The sequence below is a fragment of the Centroberyx gerrardi genome, chromosome 20 (assembly GCF_048128805.1).
Source record: "Centroberyx gerrardi isolate f3 chromosome 20, fCenGer3.hap1.cur.20231027, whole genome shotgun sequence".
Taxonomy (NCBI): Eukaryota; Metazoa; Chordata; class Actinopteri; order Beryciformes; family Berycidae; genus Centroberyx; species Centroberyx gerrardi.
The window spans coordinates 15935261-15957879 of NC_136016.1; the positions used below are offsets into that span (position 1 = coordinate 15935261).

General features: G+C 40.7%; 2 protein-coding genes across 2 annotated transcripts; both read right to left on the reverse strand.

Annotated features, from left to right (window-relative positions):
• Positions 1-190: 190 nt before the first annotated feature.
• On the reverse strand, positions 191-6943 carry LOC139913198 (upstream-binding factor 1-like protein 1). Its single transcript, XM_078290858.1, has 17 exons — positions 6573-6943; positions 6157-6332; positions 5628-5699; positions 5139-5282; positions 4966-5030; positions 4735-4846; positions 4345-4442; positions 3753-3894; positions 3467-3508; positions 3314-3382; positions 2476-2534; positions 2123-2312; positions 1974-2021; positions 1790-1861; positions 1625-1696; positions 822-896; positions 191-722 (listed from the first exon to the last, which is right to left on the reverse strand). The coding sequence occupies exons 1-17, from the start codon at positions 6598-6600 to the stop codon at positions 681-683; spliced, it is 1506 nt and encodes a 501-aa protein (XP_078146984.1). The 5' UTR covers positions 6601-6943; the 3' UTR covers positions 191-680.
• Positions 6944-7806: 863 nt separating this feature from the next.
• Positions 7807-18600, reverse strand: slc4a1b (solute carrier family 4 member 1b (Diego blood group)). Its single transcript, XM_071901161.2, has 18 exons — positions 18525-18600; positions 16755-16801; positions 15546-15726; positions 15012-15147; positions 14532-14604; positions 13872-13914; positions 13576-13760; positions 12621-12831; positions 11974-12177; positions 11707-11855; positions 11235-11429; positions 10742-10990; positions 10434-10523; positions 10121-10287; positions 9759-10000; positions 9402-9571; positions 8842-9015; positions 7807-8661 (listed from the first exon to the last, which is right to left on the reverse strand). Exons 3-18 carry the CDS (start codon positions 15700-15702, stop codon positions 8581-8583), a joined length of 2526 nt encoding a protein of 841 aa, XP_071757262.2. The 5' UTR covers positions 15703-15726; positions 16755-16801; positions 18525-18600; the 3' UTR covers positions 7807-8580.
• Between the last annotated feature and the right edge of the window lie 4019 nt (positions 18601-22619).

Below are 22619 nucleotides of genomic sequence, written 5' to 3' on the forward strand. Positions count from 1 at the left end.
AGTGGCATTTCGATTTAAATTTTACTTTTTGTTTCGCTTTGCAGTAGTGACTACAAACGATTTGCGTTTATTTCTTCCGTCTGGTTTGTGCTTGGTTATTTGAATTTCTCTAAATCATGCAATCCCCACAGATGAATCACACCATTATATAACATACATGTTTATTTGAGGCACATCTCAAATGCTGCAATGTATAGAACAAAATGAGCAAGGGTTTACAGCAATAAAAAGGATTAATTATAAATATCTTTTCCACAGTAAACTGAAGCAAAAATACTAAGTCTAGTAATGAAAAAACATAAAATCATAAAATTGTTACCCATAGCAAATAGCAAAATTGAGCTTCCCACTGTCTTTCCTCCAAGTTTCAACATAGACGCTCACCCTTATTTAACAGCACAAGTAGAAAAGTTGAGTTAACCATTCAGTGATTTAAACAAGAGTCTTTGTTGTCTCCTTTATTCATGAGCATATAGGAGCAGGCGCAGCTTGATTTAACAGAGCGAGCCACCTAAAGCGAAGCTGTGAAACACTGCAGAGGACAAGAGACAGCAACTTTCCAGGCAACATGGCCACCATGTTGTGTGTGGCTTTAGTTCATCTTCCTGAATTAGAGTTCCGCTCTGAAGTAGAGGTGGGTACAAGGCCGCTGGTGTGGTTCTCCATCTCATCATCATCATCTAATTCTGCCATATTATCTCATCCTCGTCTTCATCCTCAACCTATGCATCAACAGACAAATGTTATTTATAACGCCATGACGGATGGTTGCAAAATGGAAAAAAAAAAAAAGAAAAAAGAAAGTGTTCTGGTATGCTAACCTCAATATAGCCTAAATCTTCCCCCTCTTCTTCTTCATCACTGCTGCTGTCCTCAATGTCTTCATCTTCCGAATCCTGTGTGTGAACAGACAGATGTGGATGCTTAGCTTTGAAAATAGGGCTTTTAACCCTAAATCAGATGACATATCCTTTCAGTACATAAATTATACAGCAGCTCAACCAGAGATACAACACTGGACGGACGTAAAGGCATCCTCAACAGAATTAAGCAGTTGACTACTTCCTGTATGAGTGAGGTGACAAATCTTTTCTGGGAACGTCAAGTCTGAAGGCAGGACTGAAGGAGATATGACCATCAGTGACCCTCACAAACAACTTCAGCAGCCTACAATACATTTTGCTTACTGTACTTCAAGTCCCCATGAAATGAACTCCCATTACGTTTACTTCCTGGAAAACAGAGTATCTTTAATGGTGACCTCATGCTGCACCCTAGGCGTAAATATCAAACCAAGGAAGTAAAGATGCCGTTTCATGGGGTCTTTCAAACTTCACAGTAAAACTAAGACCCAGAGCTTTTCATTGGTCTGGTGGTGATGTAGGGTTGAGATTGTTCTATTAAACTTCGATGGGAAGAACACAAACCCAGCGAGGTGCAGTCATGAGGCTTTTGTAAAAACCACTATGAACAAAATTCAAGCCACACGCTCTTCTCTTTTCTTTTAGTTTGATGCTTCACTGATTTCACCAAACGTTTTTGGCTACATATCCTACATACCCTACAAAGACTATGTAGCCAAAAACTTTTGTTGAGATTGTTGCATCACCACATGTCAACTTACAGATGGTCTGTACTTGCTTGGTCCTTCTTCGGGATGAATACTAATTTGTTCGACATCAAGGAACTGACATTTCTGCAAAGAAAAGTACATTACAAATTTGAGAACAAAGGCTATGTAGCCAAAAGCTTTTGTTGAGACTGTTGTATCAACCACATGTCAACTTACAGATGGTCTGCAGTTGCTTGGTCCTTCTTCGGGATGAATACTAATTTGTTCGACATCAAGGAATTTACATTTCTGCAAAGAAAAGTACATTACAAATTTGAGAAAACAAAACAAAGCAACCTACAAGACATCTTTATAAAGAAACAAACAAGAAATAAGTACTTGAGTTTTCATACATACTTACCCTGGGGTTATTCTGCAGGTAGTCTACCTGCTCCACTGCCGGCAACATCTGCAGAATGTAAACAGTGACCAATTATAACAGAGAAAAAAATGTAGGCCTCGATCAAAAATCAGCTCATCCTGCCAGAAAGTGGAGGGGATTCTTTATACCTTAAACCACTTCTGTAGCTCCGCCGTGTATTTCACGAAGTTGCCATTTGCTTTCTCCTTGTACTTTTCCTTCTCCAGTTTAGAGAGGCCCTGCCACATTCGACCCACATGGGCCATGCGATCCCTTGTATATGGGATGTCACTCTTCAGAAGCTCCATCTGTTTTCTGCAGAACTCTACATTACCCGCTCTGTGTGAGGAAGAACAATTCAGAGGCTCAGGTTTGTCTTCAGTAATGCAACTAAGGATTAGATTTGTTGAATGTCCTTTGCTTTGGACTTATAATTAACCCTGGGCATGGCGTCTTGAAGGCACGATGTCTGTATGGTCAGATATAAGTCAGTTATGCTCACCGAGACGGCGTCTTGGGCTCGCCGAGGAACGTCCTTAAAGGCTTTGCTTTTTTGAAGCGCTGTATAGTAATCACAGACAAGTTTCTAATTAGGCAATCAATTCACATTCTTTTAGAGAGAGAGCGAGAGTGCACCATCTATCCCCCTTCAGTATTAGCTTTTGTTTACAGAAAGTAAAGTGAAAGGCATGGAAACTGAAATGGAGTTTCAAAAACAAGCATTCAAATAAAAAAGGTACCACCTCATCTGTTTACAATCCGCCCTCAGTATTGAAGTGTTAATACATTGTGACAGTTTTAAATTTCTTTTTTTTGCCCTTTTTGGAACTCTAAAGAACCAGGACCCGGCCACTTTAGTTCTTTTGGTGAAGACTGTGAGGGTGAGTACTATTCCTTTTAAATAGCTTTCTGGTCATTTCTAATCATGGGAAAACAAAAGACCTTTCCTAGATTGTGCCATAAACAAAACTGTTGCACACAAGTTTAAAGGATAGTGATGCTTCCTACTTAAATAATTAAAAAGGGACCTGAAGGGATGTAGCAGCCCTCTTATATGATGGCCGTGACAAAAGAGATTTTGGTGGATGTTCGATATGATGTATGCTGATAGTGGCTGGGCAATATGACTGTCAACTAGGCCACATCACTAAATAGCTGAAGATTATTCAATTAAATTATCTCAATATGTGAAATGACAGCGAGCCTACAACTGGTGAAAATGTGTAGTCGTGTATTGAGACTGAGCAACACTTTTCCAGACTTTTCAAGACCTGGAAATGATCAAATTCATTTTCCATGCATTTCCAGACCAGTGTAGGAACCCTGAACTAATTTCTGACCTTTGGCTGCTTAAGAGTCTCGATGCCATTCTCCTTTAGGATCTGCTGCTGCTCCTCCCCCTCCAAATCCTGAGGAACACAAACACCTTCATAATCACACAATGTCTTTGTCAGCATCGGCTCACATGTTGCAGTCGGAGGAATATTACTTACACATAGATAATCACTCAGCTTGATCTTATATTGTCTCTTCAACTGAAAGAAATGAACATTATTGAAGTATTAGTGTTGTGTTCAGATTCAACAACTCAACATGATAAACTTGATTTCAGGGTCATGTGGTGAGTGTGGTATGGCAAGTTATTACTGTGTTAGATTGCTGTGCACCGTGTGGAAAGAACAAGCAATTTTATGTAGCACTTTCCAGGACAGAAAGAGTGTGTGTGTGTGTGTGTGTGTGTGTGTGTGTGTGTGTGTGTGTGTGTGTGTGTGTTCAGACCTCTCTGCAGCGCGTCTTGTACTTGTCCTTCTCTCTCTCAGGCAACTGTCGCCAGCGCTGGGCACACACAGTTATATAGTCTTTACTGGAGACACTTTCCATGGATGACTTTTGCTCTTTACAGAAGAGATTATAGCCATTGCTAAACACACACACACACACACACACACACACACACAAACAATACTGTTAGCTGCAGTAATTCGCTAAACGGCGCTCAGCTGCCAGTCATTTAACTGGTTGAATTCTTGTTAGCTTTGCTTAGTTTTGTTTACTCGCACAGTGATGAAACATAGAAGCAAAGTGATAAAAAGAATGATAAAATAAAAAAAGATGATTATATACAAAATGACTTATTGCAAGTCGCTTTGAACAAAAGCGTATATATATATACACACACATACATATATAATGTAATATATGTAATATAATGTAATGTAATGATAAAAAACACAGAAAGAGATGCAAATTACTCATTTCTGAACATAAGATTAATAAAAAAAAAAAAACATGGGAATTTCTTATTCAATTCCAGTCATTGTAACTGCATATGTGTGTTTTTTATTGAGTTCCTCTAGTATTAGTGGCTTACATAGGGGGCTTGGAAGGTGTGCTGCCTTGTCTGGACTCCTCTTTGCTCCGTCCTCCTTCTGCTTCTTCTTCTTCTTCTACAGGATGCTGCTCTTCCTGCTTCAACAAGAGAGATCACATTTAGAGGTTCAATTTAAACAATTATAAACGGTAAGCTAACTCAGGAGCAGATCTGTCCTTGGCGCATTCTGTGTGCATCTGTGTGTCTGTGTGCCCACCTCCTCATATTAGCTCCAATCTATGAAAAGGTTGACCCATTTTATCTGGTGTATCTGATGTGTTCTTTTAGCAAATCTATTGCCATGTCAACTGTATTTGATCAACATGAAAATTAGATTAATAGGTAATTACAAGAAAAAAGATCAAATCCAGCTGTGTTTGCATCACTTACGTCTGGGTTGGCCTGCAGGAACTTCTCCCTCTGCTGGCTGGACCTGAGCCCAGTAGGTGTTTGGGGACTCTTTAAAAAAAGCTGACTAATGTCTCTAACTTTATGACGTTTCCTGAAAGACAAAGGATTTGCTTGACACTGAACTTATATGGGCAGTCTACTAGACCACCTAACAAGTGTATATGCAACTTTTTTTCAAATTAAATATATATATTTTTTTCCATTTACTACCTGAGATGCAGCATAGTTTGCTTATATTCTTCATTTTCAAGCTGGAATTTCTTGACATATTTAGCCTGTGATAAATGAAAAAAATAGCCAATATTTCATGATATAAAATTTGGGGTCTTATGCAATACCAGTTGAGAACCACTGCTTTAGCATTGGCCTCTCCTCGCCTGTACCTTCTTCTGTTCTGGGAGCTCCTGGTACTTCTTATTCAACAACTTAAACAGCTGTTGGCCGCTCAGGTCCGGGTGCTTCTCTTGATATTTGGCCCACTTTTCCTTATGAAACATGGCATTTGGAGGGATGGGTCTCTTCGGGCACTGCAGGAAAAGTCATTCACGTGTGTGGTGTTCATTAGCATAATCTCCGTCCAGTCCACAATACATCCAAATTTCTGCTTTTATCTGTTAAGTGACCCCTTACTGAGTTCAATGAGGGGCTTTTAACTTATGCAGATAGCTCCACAGTGTGCATGCATAATTAACAAGCCATATCACCATATAATGCTAGGAAACTGACCAGCAACCACTCATGTCTGTGCGCTGTTTGCAAGACCAATGTGCTATTGCTACCACTACCACTGTGACCTACGTACATGATACCTATAACCCCCAATATGCAGCTCAATACAGACAACACAGAGCTTTACATCAAGCTTTCCTCACCTTGTATAAAGGGCTATGAATGGCATCCTCAGCTTCTACAATGAGCTCTGTGAGCGTCCGAATCTTGCGCATCTGAGAAAGAAAAACATGAATATTACACTGTACCAAACTCGTGAGCCTGTCTTAAAGGAATACTTTGACATTTTGAATTCTAGTTTGTTATTTTAAGTATCAAATTATCACATTCAAATATTCTACCTTTAACCATTGCTGCAGTTCCAACAACAGTAAAACATGAACCACAAATAACACGTTTATGCACGAGTTCTCAACTGAAATATGCTATGTTATGATAGAACATTTCACATCAGCTCTCGCATATTCTCAAATCTAACATCTATTGCCAAAAATAGTGATATGACGCTCATATTTTTCACTGTGTCACTGTTAAAATATTTTGCCTATTTGAAAGTACTGACAAAAAAATCTGTAAAAAAACAAAAATCATGTAATGACGAAGGATTTCCAAGGCAGTTAATATCAGTGGTTGACAAGACAATGTGAAGGTACTAAAAACTCTGTCGCTCACCTTCTGTGAAACCTCTTGCCACTTGTGTCGACATGCTTCAGAAGAGTAAGGGTGGAAAGCCACCTTCTCCCAGTCAAGAATCCTCTGTCCTTTGGTATATATGTTCATTGTGTCACGTTTTGGGATGCTGTTTTTCATAGCATGCAGAAGCTTCTGCAGGTCATCCGTGGCCCACTCTATAGTCAAAGAATGGCCACAGACAAAACATGGAAATCCAAACAGCAGAAATACATGCCAAGATCGAGACATTCTGCAGTAAACAAGCATAATGTCATCTCTGCAAGGAAAGCCCAGATATAGTACAATATAGCTAAAAACTGAATGTATTTCAAACTTTCTAGTCATTCATGTAAATCAACTTAGGGTTTACATGGGCTCAGAAATGACAAGTTTATACTTTATCCCATTGAACCTACCTGACTCTTCAGTCTCCATTTGACTCATTTTCCTTCTACGGTGTCAGTATCTCCTACTGTAGCGATGTAAATCTTGGGGTAAACGTTAACTGTAAGGTAAAGAGTTGGTGTTCAAACTGGGATTCAGATAGGTGACTCCGGGAAGCTGTGCAGCAAGCCAACTAACGTTAGCTAGTTAGCTAGCTTGGCTTAGCTGCCCGTCAAAGCTTATTGGTTGCCTGACAGTATTTTACAAACTACGGGTACTACCGTGACGTTCGTTTCTATCCAAAACACTGCGTGAAACACGAAAATAACCAAGTTCAATATCCCTTGCATGTATATTATGATATAGCCCGCCCGATCTTGTGGTTGTAGACAACAAGCATGGCTCTCTCCACGTTTTGTAGGCGGGTCCCTGCTGAGGGAACAGCCAACCAGGCACGAGCAGAGAGCAGCGTAACCAGAGCCATTGACAGAAATGGCTCTCAATGGCTCTGAGCGTAACCCACTACAGTTTTTACGTAAGCGTTCTACGTAAAATTAAGATGCATTCGTTGATGAATCAATGGTCAGACAAATTTCAAGGTCTTTAAAGACACTTTTAATATATGTATAAATACCCTGAAAAATAGTGCAAATTGTAAACCCAGCAAAACTATCCATATGTGAAAAATGTTCTCTAATTTCAAGTTTAATTCCTGAGCATTTACACTTACAGTACAATAATACACTTAATTTTACACTTAATATATTTCTGACGATTAACCTTATTACCTTTTCCTTTAATTTCCCCCATGTTACATTATAATATTTGTGAACAAGTTTTTGGAATTCGCCATGTTGCTTGTATTCATGTTGCTTGCATGTCAATTTGTGGAGCCTGTATTATGTTTTGTGTCCATTGTATCACCCTCGTTGTCTAATAATAATAATAATTCAGTAAATACATTTGAAAAAACAAACAAACAAAAAAAAAAAACCATCTTATTAAAATTGGGATATACATTGGGATCTAGCAAGATCTGAAATCTCAGCTCATAAGTCAATATTTTTTTAAGTGGAATTTTTACAGTAAACAAATGTAGGACTAGAGAGAGAGAGAGAGAGAGAGAGAGAAAGAGAGAGAGAGATGAGTGTGTGTGTGTGTGTGTGTGTGTGTGTGAGAGAGAGAGAGAGAGAGAGAGAGAGAGAGAGAGAGAGAGAGAGAGAGAATGTGTGTGTTGCTTGTGCATGTCGGAGATGCAACACTGACTATTTTTGGAGGTAGTTTTATTATTTATTGAGAGATGACATGAAGACAGCAATATAACACACAATATAAAATTCAACAACACACACATATTCATTATTTTCTCTTTAAATGTTATTGTTACTATACAGTGGTGTTGTCCCTTTAGTCCCCCACATCAGTGTTACCATTTTGATCATTTCGGCTGGAATATTTACATTTTGTTTGTTGGACTGCCTCAATATCATCTCTACTGTAACATAATCCATATACTACTTAATTCAGAGTTCTGAATTTTCTCCAGTGTCATTACTATGCAAGTGAATATAACAATAATTTAAATGGCATGTGTTATAAGATTACCCCCAATGCATAATTGCTTCAAGAAATATGTAGGCTACAATTTTGCCTTTTAACAGTACAATATCCTTTTTTTCCACTCAATCTTTCCAACTGCAACAGTGTGGAAGATACAATGTATTTTACTACTATGAGAAACAATAAACAACATATTCAAAGAATTCACCTGAAAACTTTTGGAATGTTTGACTAAGGCAAATTTTTCCAGGACATTAATTATATATATATATATATATTGACCGTATATATTTGAAATGCAATGGTCAAGTGAAAGATAGGATCTATATTTGGGTTTTGCATTTTAAAAAACACTCAAAATATGTGTATGCTCATAAGTAGATTAAAAAACAATCAAAGACTTTGAGCCAAAAATAAATAAAAATATTTTTCTTAAAGTTAAGGGATGATGAAGGGATGATGAACTGTCATGGAAGACGTCTACAACGGCATCTGAGATTCAAAGTATACGTCCTGCCCCGGCTCCTCCTCGAATGTCACTTTAGCGTCATCTGCATCCAGCTGAAACACAACAGACACAGAGGATTGAGGACCATTCAGACACATACATACATACATACACACAAACAGCCCCTCCACACACAACCTTTCAGGCTCAGGTACCCATGTATTCCAAATAGTGCTGCTTAAGCCTGTATTTCCATGTTGTATTCATTAAAATGACAAGAAATTCAGACTTACGCATTTAATTTCCAACTCAGTGAAGAGGCGTCCGGTCATAAACATACGTAACGGGATGGTGAGGATGAGAATGAAGGGAAGTGCCAGGGAAGCTGGACTGGACTTAACAATCCACAGAACCGCAAGGCACACGATCTGGATGACCGTGAACAAGTGCATTCTGCCTGTGCTAACCTGCGGCCAACATGTAAAAATATTGAAGTTAGTTGAACATAGACATGCTTTTTGCCTCGCATTGTACTTTAGCGGGCTCTTGCAATGACTAGCACATAGTTAGAATTAGGGTTAGTATGACATGACATGACATGACACAGTATAAGATGACGTGACAAAACATGATATGACCAAAATATGACATGACATGACATGACACGGTATAAGATGACATGACATGACATGACAAAACATGACAAAACATGACATGAAATTACATGACATGACATGACATGACTGCATACATTTTTACTATCAGAGGCCAAAGTGGGAATCAAACCCCTAATCCTGGCAATGTTAGCACCATGCCCTATGCATTAGTGATGATGTCATCAGGAGACTCTTACCCTGGTGGCGTAGGGTTCATCAGGGTGGTACTTCTTAGGAACGAGGAGAAGCAGCATGCGATCCCACAACTGGATGCCATTGAGTGAAGTAATTCCCATATAGAGGAAGATCCCAAACAGGGCCGACATGGGAATCATCTTTAGGATCGGCTCCATCAGAATGGACAGACCTTGACACGAACAGACATTTATGATTTATTTATTTGATAGGGACAATAGACAATAAATGATGGAACTGTAAAGCACACATTAAGTCTTAACACATGAATTAAGTTCCATATCAACCTCAAATTACACATATAAGTCTAGATATAGTAGAAGAGATCCATGAAGACTGGGTAACCAGACTGCACCTACCAACCAGCAGGGCCACCAGAATGCCACTGATCCGCTGCTCCATCACCTTCTCAATCACAGGCTTTGGTCCTTTACTCATGACGGTAAGGGCGTTGGCGTGGGTAACAGAACGCACGGTAGCAGCACTGAGCCACGGCACGCCAAATATAGCGCCTATCCCTCCCATGCCCACCAGAACAAGCAAGTCGAAGTGGAACCCGGAGCCCTTGACCATCTTCCTCTCAGGTTTACTCACAATCAGACTGGTAAGAGATGAATACAAACGTTGGTTAGAGGGTGGATACATCATGTTTGACGTGGTCATTTCAGTTGGTTCATTGCAATAAAAGTGATATTGCTGTGGAGATACAACTTTCACTCACGTCGTGATTTGAGACTCTAGAAAGATCAGGATGAAGACGAGCAAGGCCGGGACACAGCATGCAAACATCACCCATACAGGGAAAGGCTGGTGCTCTCCAAAAGGGTTGATAAGCCAGCCTCTTTTGGCTGGGTTGGACACCATCAGGCCTTTGGGGACCACCAGTTTCTGCACAGAAAAGACACCAGTTTTGGCCAATCCGATCTACACATACTGTGTGTTAAGTTTAATACTTAAACCTCATTAAATGGGTATCGTAGACTTATTTAAAACAGAAACTGTTTGGCCTTGAAAGCTGAGGACCATGGGCCAACCTGCGTGTAGGTGTCATCAACGTTGATGTCCACGACAATCATGAGGAAAATGGCAATAGGCACACCAAAGTCACCAATCAAGCGTCTGACCTGGAAAGCACAGACCAGAAACATTCTTATTAATGCAAAGATTTTTCTCTAATATGGGATAGTGTCTCCCTACAGGATCTAGGAAAACTGGTTAAATCTGTTAGAAACCACTGGTGAACAGTAGCTAAAAGCAGTTAATTCCAGTGGGCAGAACTTTCTCTTCTGAAACCAACTGGGGATTGCCTAAGAAATATAGCATCAATGCTAACTGTACTCACCTTTCCAGGCAGAAAGGTCCCATTCTTGAACTGGCGCAGGAAGAAGGCGATAAAGAAACAGCCCAACATGAGGCACATGGAGAGGAGGGCTGTGTTGGGGTAAGCTCGGTTGACAGTGGTGGTGGCAACGGTCATGTTACCAGTAGCATTGTCGTAGATCTGCTCCTTGATCACCACTGGGTGCCAGGGATTGTCTACCGTCGAGTTCAGATGATGATAATTCAGGACCAGTGGGTGGGCCTTGAAGATCTAAAGATGTGAAGTCAGGACAGTGTAGATGAAGAGTGATTCTAATCTGCCTACGACAAACAGCAGCGTAATCATGGACATTCAAAAGAACAACTCAGGTTTCTGTGTAGCTTGAAATTTTGGGGGTTCCTTCAACTGGACAGGGGTGAAATGCATGAATGAATGTTAATGTCATCAAACAAATTTGAACAGAAAGGTGGGTAATGAAATGACTGAATGCGAGAAATGGTTGGAAATGGTATACCCTCCCCAGCTTGGCAAAGGTTTCGTAGATGAAGATGAGGGAGATGAGGATGGAGAAGATCTCCTGGGTGAAGCGGGAGATGAATCGCACCAGGAAGCTGCCCTCACAGGCTACAATGACCACCACGATGATGACCAGCCACACGCCAACCCACACTCTCCCAACAATATACTCAATGTCTTGGGACTTGCAGAACTGAGTGGGAATGACAAGGAGACTCAGTTTATCTCTGGCCAAGACCAGCATTGAAATTCTGCATATTATTTATGTAAATAGTAACTGAGAGAATAAAAGGAATGAATAAACAGAATGGATTACTCATAAGTTTAGCATTTATCACAAAGCAGTAACAAAGACCTACTTAAATTGCACACCATGAGTCATATTCATAGCTAGTTATTATGGATGTTTTGGCCAATGGAAAGCTCTAAAAGTAGCCTAGATGTGGATATGTTTCATTGGTATAACTCACAGCAAAGAAGGCCTCCTCAAACACCAATAGTGGACCAGAGAAACCAATGACCAGGACAGGCTGAGCAGCCACAAAACAGAAGATGATCCCCTGGATGCTGGTGGAGATGAGGAGCTCAGACACACCCATCATATTCTCCACCTTATCAGCTAGAGTGGCAAAGGTGACAAATATGGTTATAGGATTTACTGCCTAAATAGGTTAACAGAAATGCAGTATCTGCAAAACACAGACACGCACATAAAACTCACACAAATACACACACACCCAACAATCCGCCAAAGGTGATAGCAGGAGACAGGGCAGCGAAGTAGATGAAGATCACAGCAGCAAGGACCTGGGCATTGAGGGCATCTGTGATGTCGCTCTTGTAGTGCTGGTAGCGTCTCTTTATGTCTCGAATCATCCCGCCGAACGGCCGACCCGTACGGGCCAGGGGGTCCTCAGGTGGAGGCCCGGAAGATTTGGAAACTGGGGGAAAACAGTTTAAATCTGATGTGAATAGTCTTTCTACATAGGAAGTTTCATTATTTCACCTCCTATTGTGATGCACTGAAGATTACAAATTGAGAAATGAAAACTGGTTGGTTTGCAAATGTTACATCAGTGCAGAGCCTATAAAATCAAAAAAGTTAAATCTCATATTGTCACTGTCCAGTGAAAACCTCATGTCTCCAAAATGTCAACTTTTCAGGAACTCAGAAAAACAGACATGTTTTTAGCTTGACACCATGCATTTTTGAGTTCATGCAATTTGTTTTGAGGAGCATGTAATCTGTCAACTGAAGTTAAAACATGAAAATCACCAACATTGGAGTTGCAAGGTTTTCACCCGACAGTGACAATATCGTGACTGTTTTGATACGGTGGTGAGTGTGTATTTGTAGAACAGGTGAGTGTAAGTGAAGACCCACGCCTGCGAGGCTTGACATCCAGGCGCAGCGCAGGGTCGGAGGGCCGCAGCCGGTCCTGCAGCAGTTTCTTCTGGAAGCCGATGATTGAGGAGAGCATCGCCTCATTCTGGATCTCGGTGGGCGGGATGACGATGCTGCAGTCCATGAAGTCGGCCACAGCGTCCGTCAGCTCGCGGGTGGTCTGCGCCTGGAATGCTGCCTGGTTGAACACCTGGGATGGAGAGAGAGAGGGGAGGTGAAGACTGCAGCCTGTATCTGTAAATTCTGTAATGTTACAGAATTTCACAATGGATGTATATGTGCATTTCATATATCCAACAACACTGGTCCAGAGTGTCTATACATTTCAGTGTTCCAAACATTTCATTCTGCTAAGCAACTTCAATTCTTTAGAGTTTTAGATAAATGAGGATACTGTGTATTATAAATATGGTTAGCATTAGTTTATACATCATCTGAACAAGCTCTATTAAAGATGTTTATGGCAGTGTTGTACTCGAGTCCTGGACTCGGACTTGAATCCCAATTTTGATGAATCATGATTTGACTTGGACTTGAATATTGATGACATTGCTGTAAATTTATACCTGATTATCTGACTGGTTAACAATCTAGGCCACATGTAGGCTTAACCCATGAAAATGTATCTTACAACCACTGAAAGGATGATGTAAGATAATGGTGAGCATGTGCTGCCTGTCAAGTCCTCAGCATGGGAGCGCATGCTGAGGACTTGACTTGGTGACTCGACTACAGCACTGGTTTATGGACATGTTTGATATTTTCACATTTTGATTTCGGGCAACATGGTCCGAATGATTAGATTGTCCTGTAACCAGAGGTTCACAGGTTCAATCCCTTTCAACAGAAATGGTGTCAGTCATTGTTAGATGCTCTTGGAAAATGTGTCAGCTAAGTACCTAAATGTAATTATAAATGCCATTTCCAGACTCACTTTATCAGCCATGAGGGCTGCCATGGCACGGCCAGTCTCATGGAAGTCCATGTCACTCTTGGTGGGTCCCACCAGAACAAAGACAAAGCGTACAGGCACCGGGGCCTCCAAGGCAGAGTCCAGCACCGCCGCCGTCTTCAGACGCACAAACGCAACTGTAGGCCTTTCCAGGAAGTCCAGGGCTCCTGGTACAAAGAGAGACACATACATACAGGAATAGATATATGCACACACACACACACACACACACACACACACGCACACACTCCAGATCCAAAAAGAAAATGTTGGCTCACCTACTAGAACCATGGAGGCCTCAACAGTGTCAGATGCATCCCTCTGAAGGAAAACAAAATGCATCCATGAGCAGAGCAACATATGAACGAACCTCAAAGACTTTCCTATCCCTATTATGATCATGGTCATAATGCTTGTAAAAGAAATCAAATTTTGAATGTTGAAGCCTGTCATGATAATCTATGCTACTTGAAAATGAATGCAAGTTTTGATATTCTATTTGAATGGATTCTCTTCTCACCAAATCAAAGCAAAAGTTGTGTTCAAATACTTACTTGGACAATGTGTTTGCAATGACAGAAAATGTGTCCAAACTTTCAAGAGGATTTTTCACAACCTTTGAAACTGAGTAGGATCCACTGAGAATCCAAAGATAATTAAATGCCGATATTTAAAAGATCAAACCATCCAAAAGCGGAGATGGTGGAAAATAGAATAATAAAGTTGAATACCGATTTATAAAAATTCTCCAAAAAATTGTATCCCCTTTGACTCTCAATCGTTTGATCCTCTGAATGACTTTCCCAAGTGGTCTGATGCCAGAAGTCACTTTCTCTTTTAAGATCACTGCTATTGCCCCTGTTATCTGATCTCAGGAGCACTGTCATGTTATCAGCAATGATCCAATCACAGGGATGATCACATCAGCCACATCTTACCCTGTCTTTGACTGAAAACTTCTGCAACTCCATCCCATCTGTCAGGGCTTGGCTCTCTGGGTCACTTGATTGGCTAGAGGGAGAAAATTGAATGCTTGTCATTGACTGTGTGTGTGTCAGTCAGAAGACTGATTGGCTGGGGGGGGGACAAACACACTAATTATCGGTCGTCTGTATCCAGGTCAGAGCAGTGCATGCATACATTCACCTAACCAATATACAGTATTTTGGAATTGTGTTCCAACTTTATTTAACCAGGCAAATCAATTAAAAGCAAATTCTTATTTACAATGAATGATGGCCTGGAAGGAGGCAAAAGGTCACTTAAAGGGACCAAAAAAAAAAAAAACCAGAGACAAAAACCCCCAACCCTTCCCAGCTCACTCAGTGTAAGTTACTTGGAGCGGCAACTAAATGCCTAAAATTTAAATGGCAGGTAATTTACATTTGAGTCATTGGTGGGAGAAATGTGGAGGATACCTGCGGTTCTGGAGCAGAGATTTTAGCACTCCTTCCTTGTCTCCAGGCCTTATCTCCTTCTTGTTAACCATCTCACCCACCATCTTCTCAGCAATGCTGGCCAGGCTCTGCTCCTCACAGTTGAAAATCACCACACCTGGACATGGACATGTGGCCACAAACAACAATGTTACACATGGAGGTCGAGAGTCATAGGTCAGAAAAGAACATTAAGAGATGATGAGGGAGGAAGAGGAGGAGATAAAAAGAAGAAGAAGAAGAAGAAGATCTTATTTTCTATGCCTCCTTGAGGGCACTCGTTTTTAATCATTGTATGATTGTCTGTTTTTTTTCTTTTTTTTCTTTTCTTCCTTCTTATCGTTATGATTGTATATTGTTTTCATTTTTTGGTAGATGAGATACTACACTTCATTCATTCATTCATACTGATTCATTATTATAGTCTCATTCATTCATCACACTCATTCATTCATTAATTTATACATTCATTCATGAAACATTCATATCATTTGTTGATTCATATCCATGTCTGACCTGTGTTCATGGTGCGTCGGAGCTGGATGAGGCTCTTGAAGGTGAGGTAGGAGATGTGTGAGGGCCCCCAGGCTCCGGCCTGAGGGTCGAAGCTCTCCTCGTAGCCCGCCCATCGGCCCGTCTCCTGCCAGTAGGCCTGCTGGTTCTGGTCCTTCATCAGCTCGTTCAGCTCCACGTACACCTGAAAACACAGAGGAACGCAGGTAATGACTGGCTCATAAAAATGGGTGGCAGTTGTAGCCTAAATGCTGCATTACATTCTGGTCTATTGAGGCTGCTGTTGGTGGAGAAATTGTTATCTCTGCTTCTTCTATAAAGGATTTCTCCCTGTTTGACTGTTGAACACTGGTGCAAAATGGTGAGTCTAGAAAGAAGCCCTTGATTCTGACGGACTGATGCTGAAAGCTGACATTTACTGTTGATGTTTAGATAGCTGACAAAACAACAACAGTGTTAAACAGTTTTAGGGTGGATTTTTCCTTTAAATTCCTAAATGGCCAATACTGCAACCAACCAATAGTAAGGAGTATAAGGGTCAAAATCACAATAAATATTAACAAATATTCCTGTGTGTCTTTGTCTTTTTTTGGACATGTCTAATGCACCCACCCCAAAAAAGATGACCTCTGATCAAGTCAGGATCACAGGATCAGATAAAACCAAGTTCATACTCCACCGGATAACTAAAACATGGCCTTTGATGACATTTTTGGAACTGTTTTCCAGTGCAACAACCCATGGAGTATCACATCAAGTCATTGTCCTCTCCAACAACTTCATGGTAGCTCTTTCAGCGAGTGTGGATGTGGATCAGGCTAATGTGGAAAGGTGACGTGCAGGTGACACTTTGTGTCTACAAGGTAAACATGGTGGCTGTTCTGGCTGAGCCCCCAGCCGGCTCCAGGTCGCGGTCCACTGCTGGTTTCCGGTGGGGACACGGCCGACGGCTCTCCCTGTACATGTTTGGACTGTCAATAGCTGTCGCGTGCCTGGAGTGGGTATGCAGTGTGTGTGTGTGTGTGCATGTGAAACAGTGGCATAGGGGTTGACAGCAGAAATCTAACTTGCAATGTTGTTCATCCATGTCAGATCATTTGCTCTAAACTGATAGTTATAGAAATGTAATTACAGATGGACCTACAAGCTTGTGTTGAGTGAACATGATACCATCTGTGTGTGTGTGTGTGTGTGTGTGTGCGTGTGTGCCACCTGACACTCTCCCCTGGGGTTGGCGTTGGTGTTGAAGTTCCAGGCAGCTGGAACAGACACAATGGGCCTGGTTAGAAATCAATTTTTCCACAGGAACACATTTTCCAGATTTACAGTAAATATTACAATCAAATAGTGGATTCAGTTTTTGCCGCTGGATGAAGACCATGTACCACCCAAGTTTTCAGTCATTTAGAAAATAATTATTTTATTGTAACAAATCCTCAGCACATAGATAACCATATAAACTTTCAATTAATGCAGAAAATAAAAAATCATAAAACTTTAGTAACTGCAGTTTTCTTATTTTTTTCTAAATCTTTAGAATGCCAGCTGGTATATATGAAATTAAAATATATGGCATTTTAGAATTAATCTGCATGCATTCACCTAGCCTACATATTACAAATTACATATTACATATTTTTAATAAGTTTTAACACTGTCAGTGCATTTTGGTTATTCAAACATAGTGGAGAATGAAAGGAATGAATGAATGGATGGATGATGGATGATGGATGTTTGTTTTTATTGTCCACATAATAAAGACACACACGTTGTCTATATGTGAAACATGTATTCAGCTAATAGTCAATAAGTGTACTATAGCCTTGTTATGTAAAATGTATGATGTCCTATCAGAGCGGCCATATTGTCTCAGACTGGACCTGAGCATTGAAGTTGTCTATGACAACAGAATGATGTATTTCCAAAACACAGCTGAGCAAAGGGGTAGAAGAGCCAGATTAAGCTGACTTCACTGTGTATGTGTGTGAGTGTGTGTGTGTGCGTGTGCATGTGAGCGGTTGAGTGTGTATATGCATGTTCCTCTGTAAGTGTGCGTTTCCATAAGTGTAAATGTGTCTTCATTACGGAGTATGAGTGGGTGTGCATCCAGTGTGCACACATATTATACAGGTGCATGTGTCTGCACATCTATCTGTGCAGTTTTCTTTGAAGTGTCAAGTGTCTCAAATTGCATCCGGGTGACAATATTTTTGTGCGCTTGCATGCGTGTGCACATTGCTGCACAAACATGTGCACACACTTTAAAAAAGACACACACTTATAGATGTTTTAGAACAAAGTGTTTCTGTCTCCGATCATGTTTGTGATGAAGTGACAAACTTGCATCTACAGTATAAATGTGGAAGGATTTAATTCCAAAGAATAAATCCATGTAAAATGTTCGTTGATATTAATTCTTAAAAAAAATCTGAAAATAAAGATGATTGCACACACCAAAACACTGAACACACACCAAACCTTAAGACTTTTGCAAAGTCTTAAGGTTAAAGTTTTATAAAATTCCAATTTGGCAGTCAATTTATTTTTCAAATTGCTCATTTCACATTTTATAACTGAACAGTCATTTAAACACAAGTCAGGCTTTCCTTTGACTTTCTAGCAGTTGCAACATAACATTTAAGCTACACAAACTGGGATGTATGTTACATTTTCCCTTCAGTTGCCCCATATTATTCAGGAAAATGGCATGTCACATGCATGCTGCAACATTCTTCCAATATGGCTGCCTTGTTGTACATTATATTGTATTGCTTTGTAATTTAGGCATCATTTGAGTAAGATTAAGCACAAAATCCTGCATTAAGCTACAATCATTACTTCAGCATTGATTGTTAAACAATAATATTAAATGTATAGTTTTCAGTGCACAGTTCTCATATTATTCATGCTGCAATGTTACACCTGCATTTGTATTATTGCACTATTGTCATTCGCAATTCTAGCAGAAAAGGTGACACTTACCTGTTGCAGGCACCAGCCAAGCTGACAGCAGTGACAAGTGACTGACCCCACAACGGCAAAAAAGCGTGACTTTATAAACACCACCTCTTTAGAGCTGCCTGCATGTGTGTGTGTGCGTGTGTGCGTGTGTGTGTGTGTGTGTGTGTGTGTGTGTGTGTGTGTGCATGCTGTCTGATGATGGGTGGGACTATAATACATGCACGCATACAATCACACTCAGGCACACACTCTAATTCATACTCTCTCTCTCTCTCTCTCTCTCTGACACACACACACACACACATACATGCGCATGCAGGTACGCACACACACGTGCGTACACACACACACACATGCACACACACACACATACAACTGAGCAATGTGTTCTGGTCTCACCCATAATATTGATAGTAAATACAGCGACTTGATAAGCGCACCAGACCAGTCGCACTGTGTCATTATCCAACCAGCATCTTATCACATTTATTGTCCGTGTTTGGAGGACAACAAAGGCTAGGATTACGCTGCCAGGTCCACCCACTCACCTTCAACATCACCGGGAGAGATGGTGAACATTTGGATGAAGTCGCCTTTCACCAGCTCGTCTTCCTCCCTGCCTTCCTCCAAGACGGCAGACATCTCAGAGCTGTCCGTCTCCTGAAACTGAGGCCTGTAACATGACAAGAGACAAGGATCCAGCTTCTGAAACACCATATATAAGCTATCCATGCTAATATATGGAGGGACTGTGTGAAAATGTCTGCAAACTGGTATATTGCTCTTGTCCAGTTAATACCAAAAAGTCAGCTTTTCAGGAAATCAAAAGAACAGAATCATTTTCAAATTGAATGTTTGAAATTTCATCTTGGGTTTTGACTGGGTTTCAGGGGTCAGGGGGGAGTGGGACTTTATGGATGCCCGAGCTGGGGGAGTCCCTTCAGATAGGAGAAGTGATGCTGTACCAAGTTAGATGCATCAATGTTGGGGGTCAGAAATCAGCCACTGAATAATTATAGAGGTGTTATCTAGTTGTTATAGAGCTGAAATCTATTATAAAACCATAAGTTAGATCAGAGGAGTAGGGTTGAAGGTGGCAGAGCAGAAACTGTCACCAGTTTTCTTTGAGCAACACACCGTTGAGCACTTGTCTTGATTTGAACCCTGTTCATGATTTGCTGCCTGTCATAATGTTTAATCAAACCAACATATAAAACCTTTGTGGTATAAAATCAGCATTGATTTAGATAGAAACTTGCATCTTTGCTTTGCTTTACAGTAATAGGTCAACAAACTCATACTGAGTAAGTATATTTCAGAGTGGGGCTTCATCTGCAGAATCATTGGTTGATTAATAGTATTCTTTACCGGCTGTTAAATTGATTGATTTTCACATATGGGTTATACAGGACATATCTGGACAGGATATTATTTAGCGTGTTATATTTAAGCTATATTCAGCAAATAGCATTTTACATAATTTGTGAATGAAATAGCTTTTCAACTGGAAAATGCATTTCCTCCCTCCACAAATGAATCTCCTTTACGGTGTGTATCAATGGAGAGAGTCGTCATGTATTGACACAGTCAACATAGAGTAGGGAGGATCCATTCCAGCTAGTGGAGGGTCAGAGAGGAGAGGAGGAGAGGGACAAGGGACACAGCAACTTACCTTCTGAAAGCTATGCAGAGGGAGGAGTCCTGCTCCTCACACACTGTGCCATTGCTCTGTAACAGTGAAAGAAATAGATGGAGGGAGAGTATTATTATTAACATATGAACCTATTAGATCACATTTATCAGCCTTCTCAGACTTTAAATGGATAGGTCATGCAAGGGCTTCCTTCATTTTCATTCATTAGGATCCAACAATCTGATTCAAGATTTATGTTTCTACTCTGATGTTGTTGATCCAGGCCAATGATGTATGTATGTAATGATGAATGTGTCTATGTATGAACATGTACAGTGTGTGTGTGCGTGCGTACTGTGCGTGTGTGTGTGTGTGTGTGTGTGTGTGTGTGGGCGTATGTGTGCGTGTGTAGCAGAGAGACTGGGTGGGTGGTTTTACTTACAGTCCCGAGTGAGAGGTCAGTAGCCATCGACATATGTAACCCCAATCTCCTTTTGATAAGTCAGCAATATTTGAACATAACCTGCAACACATTGCGGCCTGTCATTCATTTTCCATAACAGCCAAAAAGAGCAAGAAGTCAAAGATGACGATGCTTCACTGTGTTTTTCCCAGGCAGGGGGCTTTATCTGCTTTTTGACACAGAGCTTCTTATCAGGATGAAACACATTGTGCAGGGGCTCTGCTTCAATGCTCCATTTACCAGCAGATCTTACACAAGAGATCACACACATATGCATGCACATACACATGCATGGCTGCATGTATGCATGCATACACACACTCACTCCCACATGCACACTGATGGCCTCCGATGGCAAAAGAAAAGCACTGGATACAACAAATGACAAACATGTCTTGTAAATATTCTCTACATGTACCTGTACACGTCATAAAATACCTATACAATCAACTTGAAAATCCATAGTCTTTAAATCTTCAAAACTTTATTGATCTTTTTTCATCAAAAGAGCAGTGTTCCAAAGTGAGATATCCACCATTTGACAAAAACCTGACTCTCACAAAAACAGCAATATCCCGGATGAAGCAAGGATTTGTGCTTTTGAGATATCAAGCAGTGAACTTTCAAAATAGATTTTTGGCATTTTGGAATGATACCCTGAATGAATACTGGTTTTGAAACATTTCCTTTCATCAAAAGGCTTCATCAAAGACTGGATGTGTTTGTGTTTATCTGCAGCCAAATAATCCAAATTAATCTTATTTTGAATGAACTGACCTCATATAAGCCTCACATTTGGAAAAGAGTAACTTAACTGTCTCCAGTCCAACAAAAACTTCAAAATGAGTAAGATTTACTTACTACAGTTAATAGGGTGCAACAGTGGCTTTTCTGTTGGGTGGTGTAGTATAAACATATTTTAATTGTAGTATATAAACTGAAACCTTTGCAAGGAACAGGACACCATAAACAGCAGTTGCAAGCATCATTAATTCTATAAGCAGAAGTTCTGTAATATTTGAGTTCTGTACAGCCTTGAATTTATTGATTTTATTGATTTTTGACACACCTTGTCAAGTACTGCAGGTTCTGATCAAGGATACATGGCACCATTGATTACAATATGCTCATTGTCATGTTTAATGTGTTTTGATCTTGATCAAATTTTAGGATCAATATGGAATGTGACTTTGATACAAAAAACATCTTTGATCAATGCAACAGTGAGTTACACAACAATGTAATATTTCACCCATAATTAATTACCACTAAAACAATAAACTACACATAATTACTTGCATTGTTTCCATTACAGGTCTCATGAACAGCCAGAGAGATTGATTGATAAAACAATCTCTCCTGAGAAATCATTAAATCCAGTCTTACCTGAGGAGAAGTAATCTAGATGTGGCGCTGTGCCAAGTCGATCAGGCAGTTCACTGGGCGCTGGGCGGTCGCCGCTCCCCTGATGCATAACAGGGGGAACCACCCACCCTGAGGTGCCCCTCGCCAAAACTCAGTATGACCCAGCACCTACTGATAGGTGATCAGTGTGTTCAGTTGTCTCTTAACTCTGGTAAATAGGAGATAGTCAATATAAAATGACCCCAGACCAGTGCTGACGTATGGGTCAAAAACCAGTAACATCCCTCCCTTCTGTGGATGTGGGGGGAGATAAAACCTGTCCAGGGGCACAGGACACTATCAGCCATCCACATCTGGTTCACACAGGGTGCTATCCCACCAAAGATGACCCCCTCCCTAACTCTCACCCCACCCATTCAGGGGCCATAGGTAGCCCATCTCGCGTACTATAACGGCAAAGTGAGAAATACACTAAAAATAGGCCACCATGCTAAGTTTAGCGGCTGAGGAGAGCGTGAGGCGGTGAAACAGGGGCACAGGGAGTGAAATAGGGTATGACATCTTCAGGTTTGGGTTATAACATCTTTTTGGCACTGAGCCATGGGGATTCCCCTTTTGAGGGGCCAGGTGAGGGTGATCTAGAGGTTTAACGTGC

Bases quoted from the DNA above. Each gene is read 5' to 3' on its own strand.
- LOC139913198 (XM_078290858.1), bottom strand. From the start codon at position 6,600: ATGAGTCAAATGGAGACTGAAGAGTCAG. The intron at 5,031-5,138 runs GTACAGGCGAGG...CATTTATCACAG, and splicing joins AGCTCCCAGAACAGAAGAAG to GCTAAATATGTCAAGAAATT. The intron at 897-1,624 runs GTAAGTTGACAT...GTTCACACACAG, and splicing joins CAAGCAAGTACAGACCATCT to GATTCGGAAGATGAAGACAT.
- slc4a1b (XM_071901161.2), bottom strand. From the start codon at position 15,702: ATGAAGGACCAGAACCAGCAGGCCTACTGGCAGGAGACGGGCCGATGG. The intron at 13,915-14,531 runs GTAAGATGTGGC...GTTTTCCTTCAG, and splicing joins AGTTTTCAGTCAAAGACAGG to AGGGATGCATCTGACACTGT. The intron at 13,761-13,871 runs GTGAGCCAACAT...TCTTTGTACCAG, and splicing joins GGCCTCCATGGTTCTAGTAG to GAGCCCTGGACTTCCTGGAA.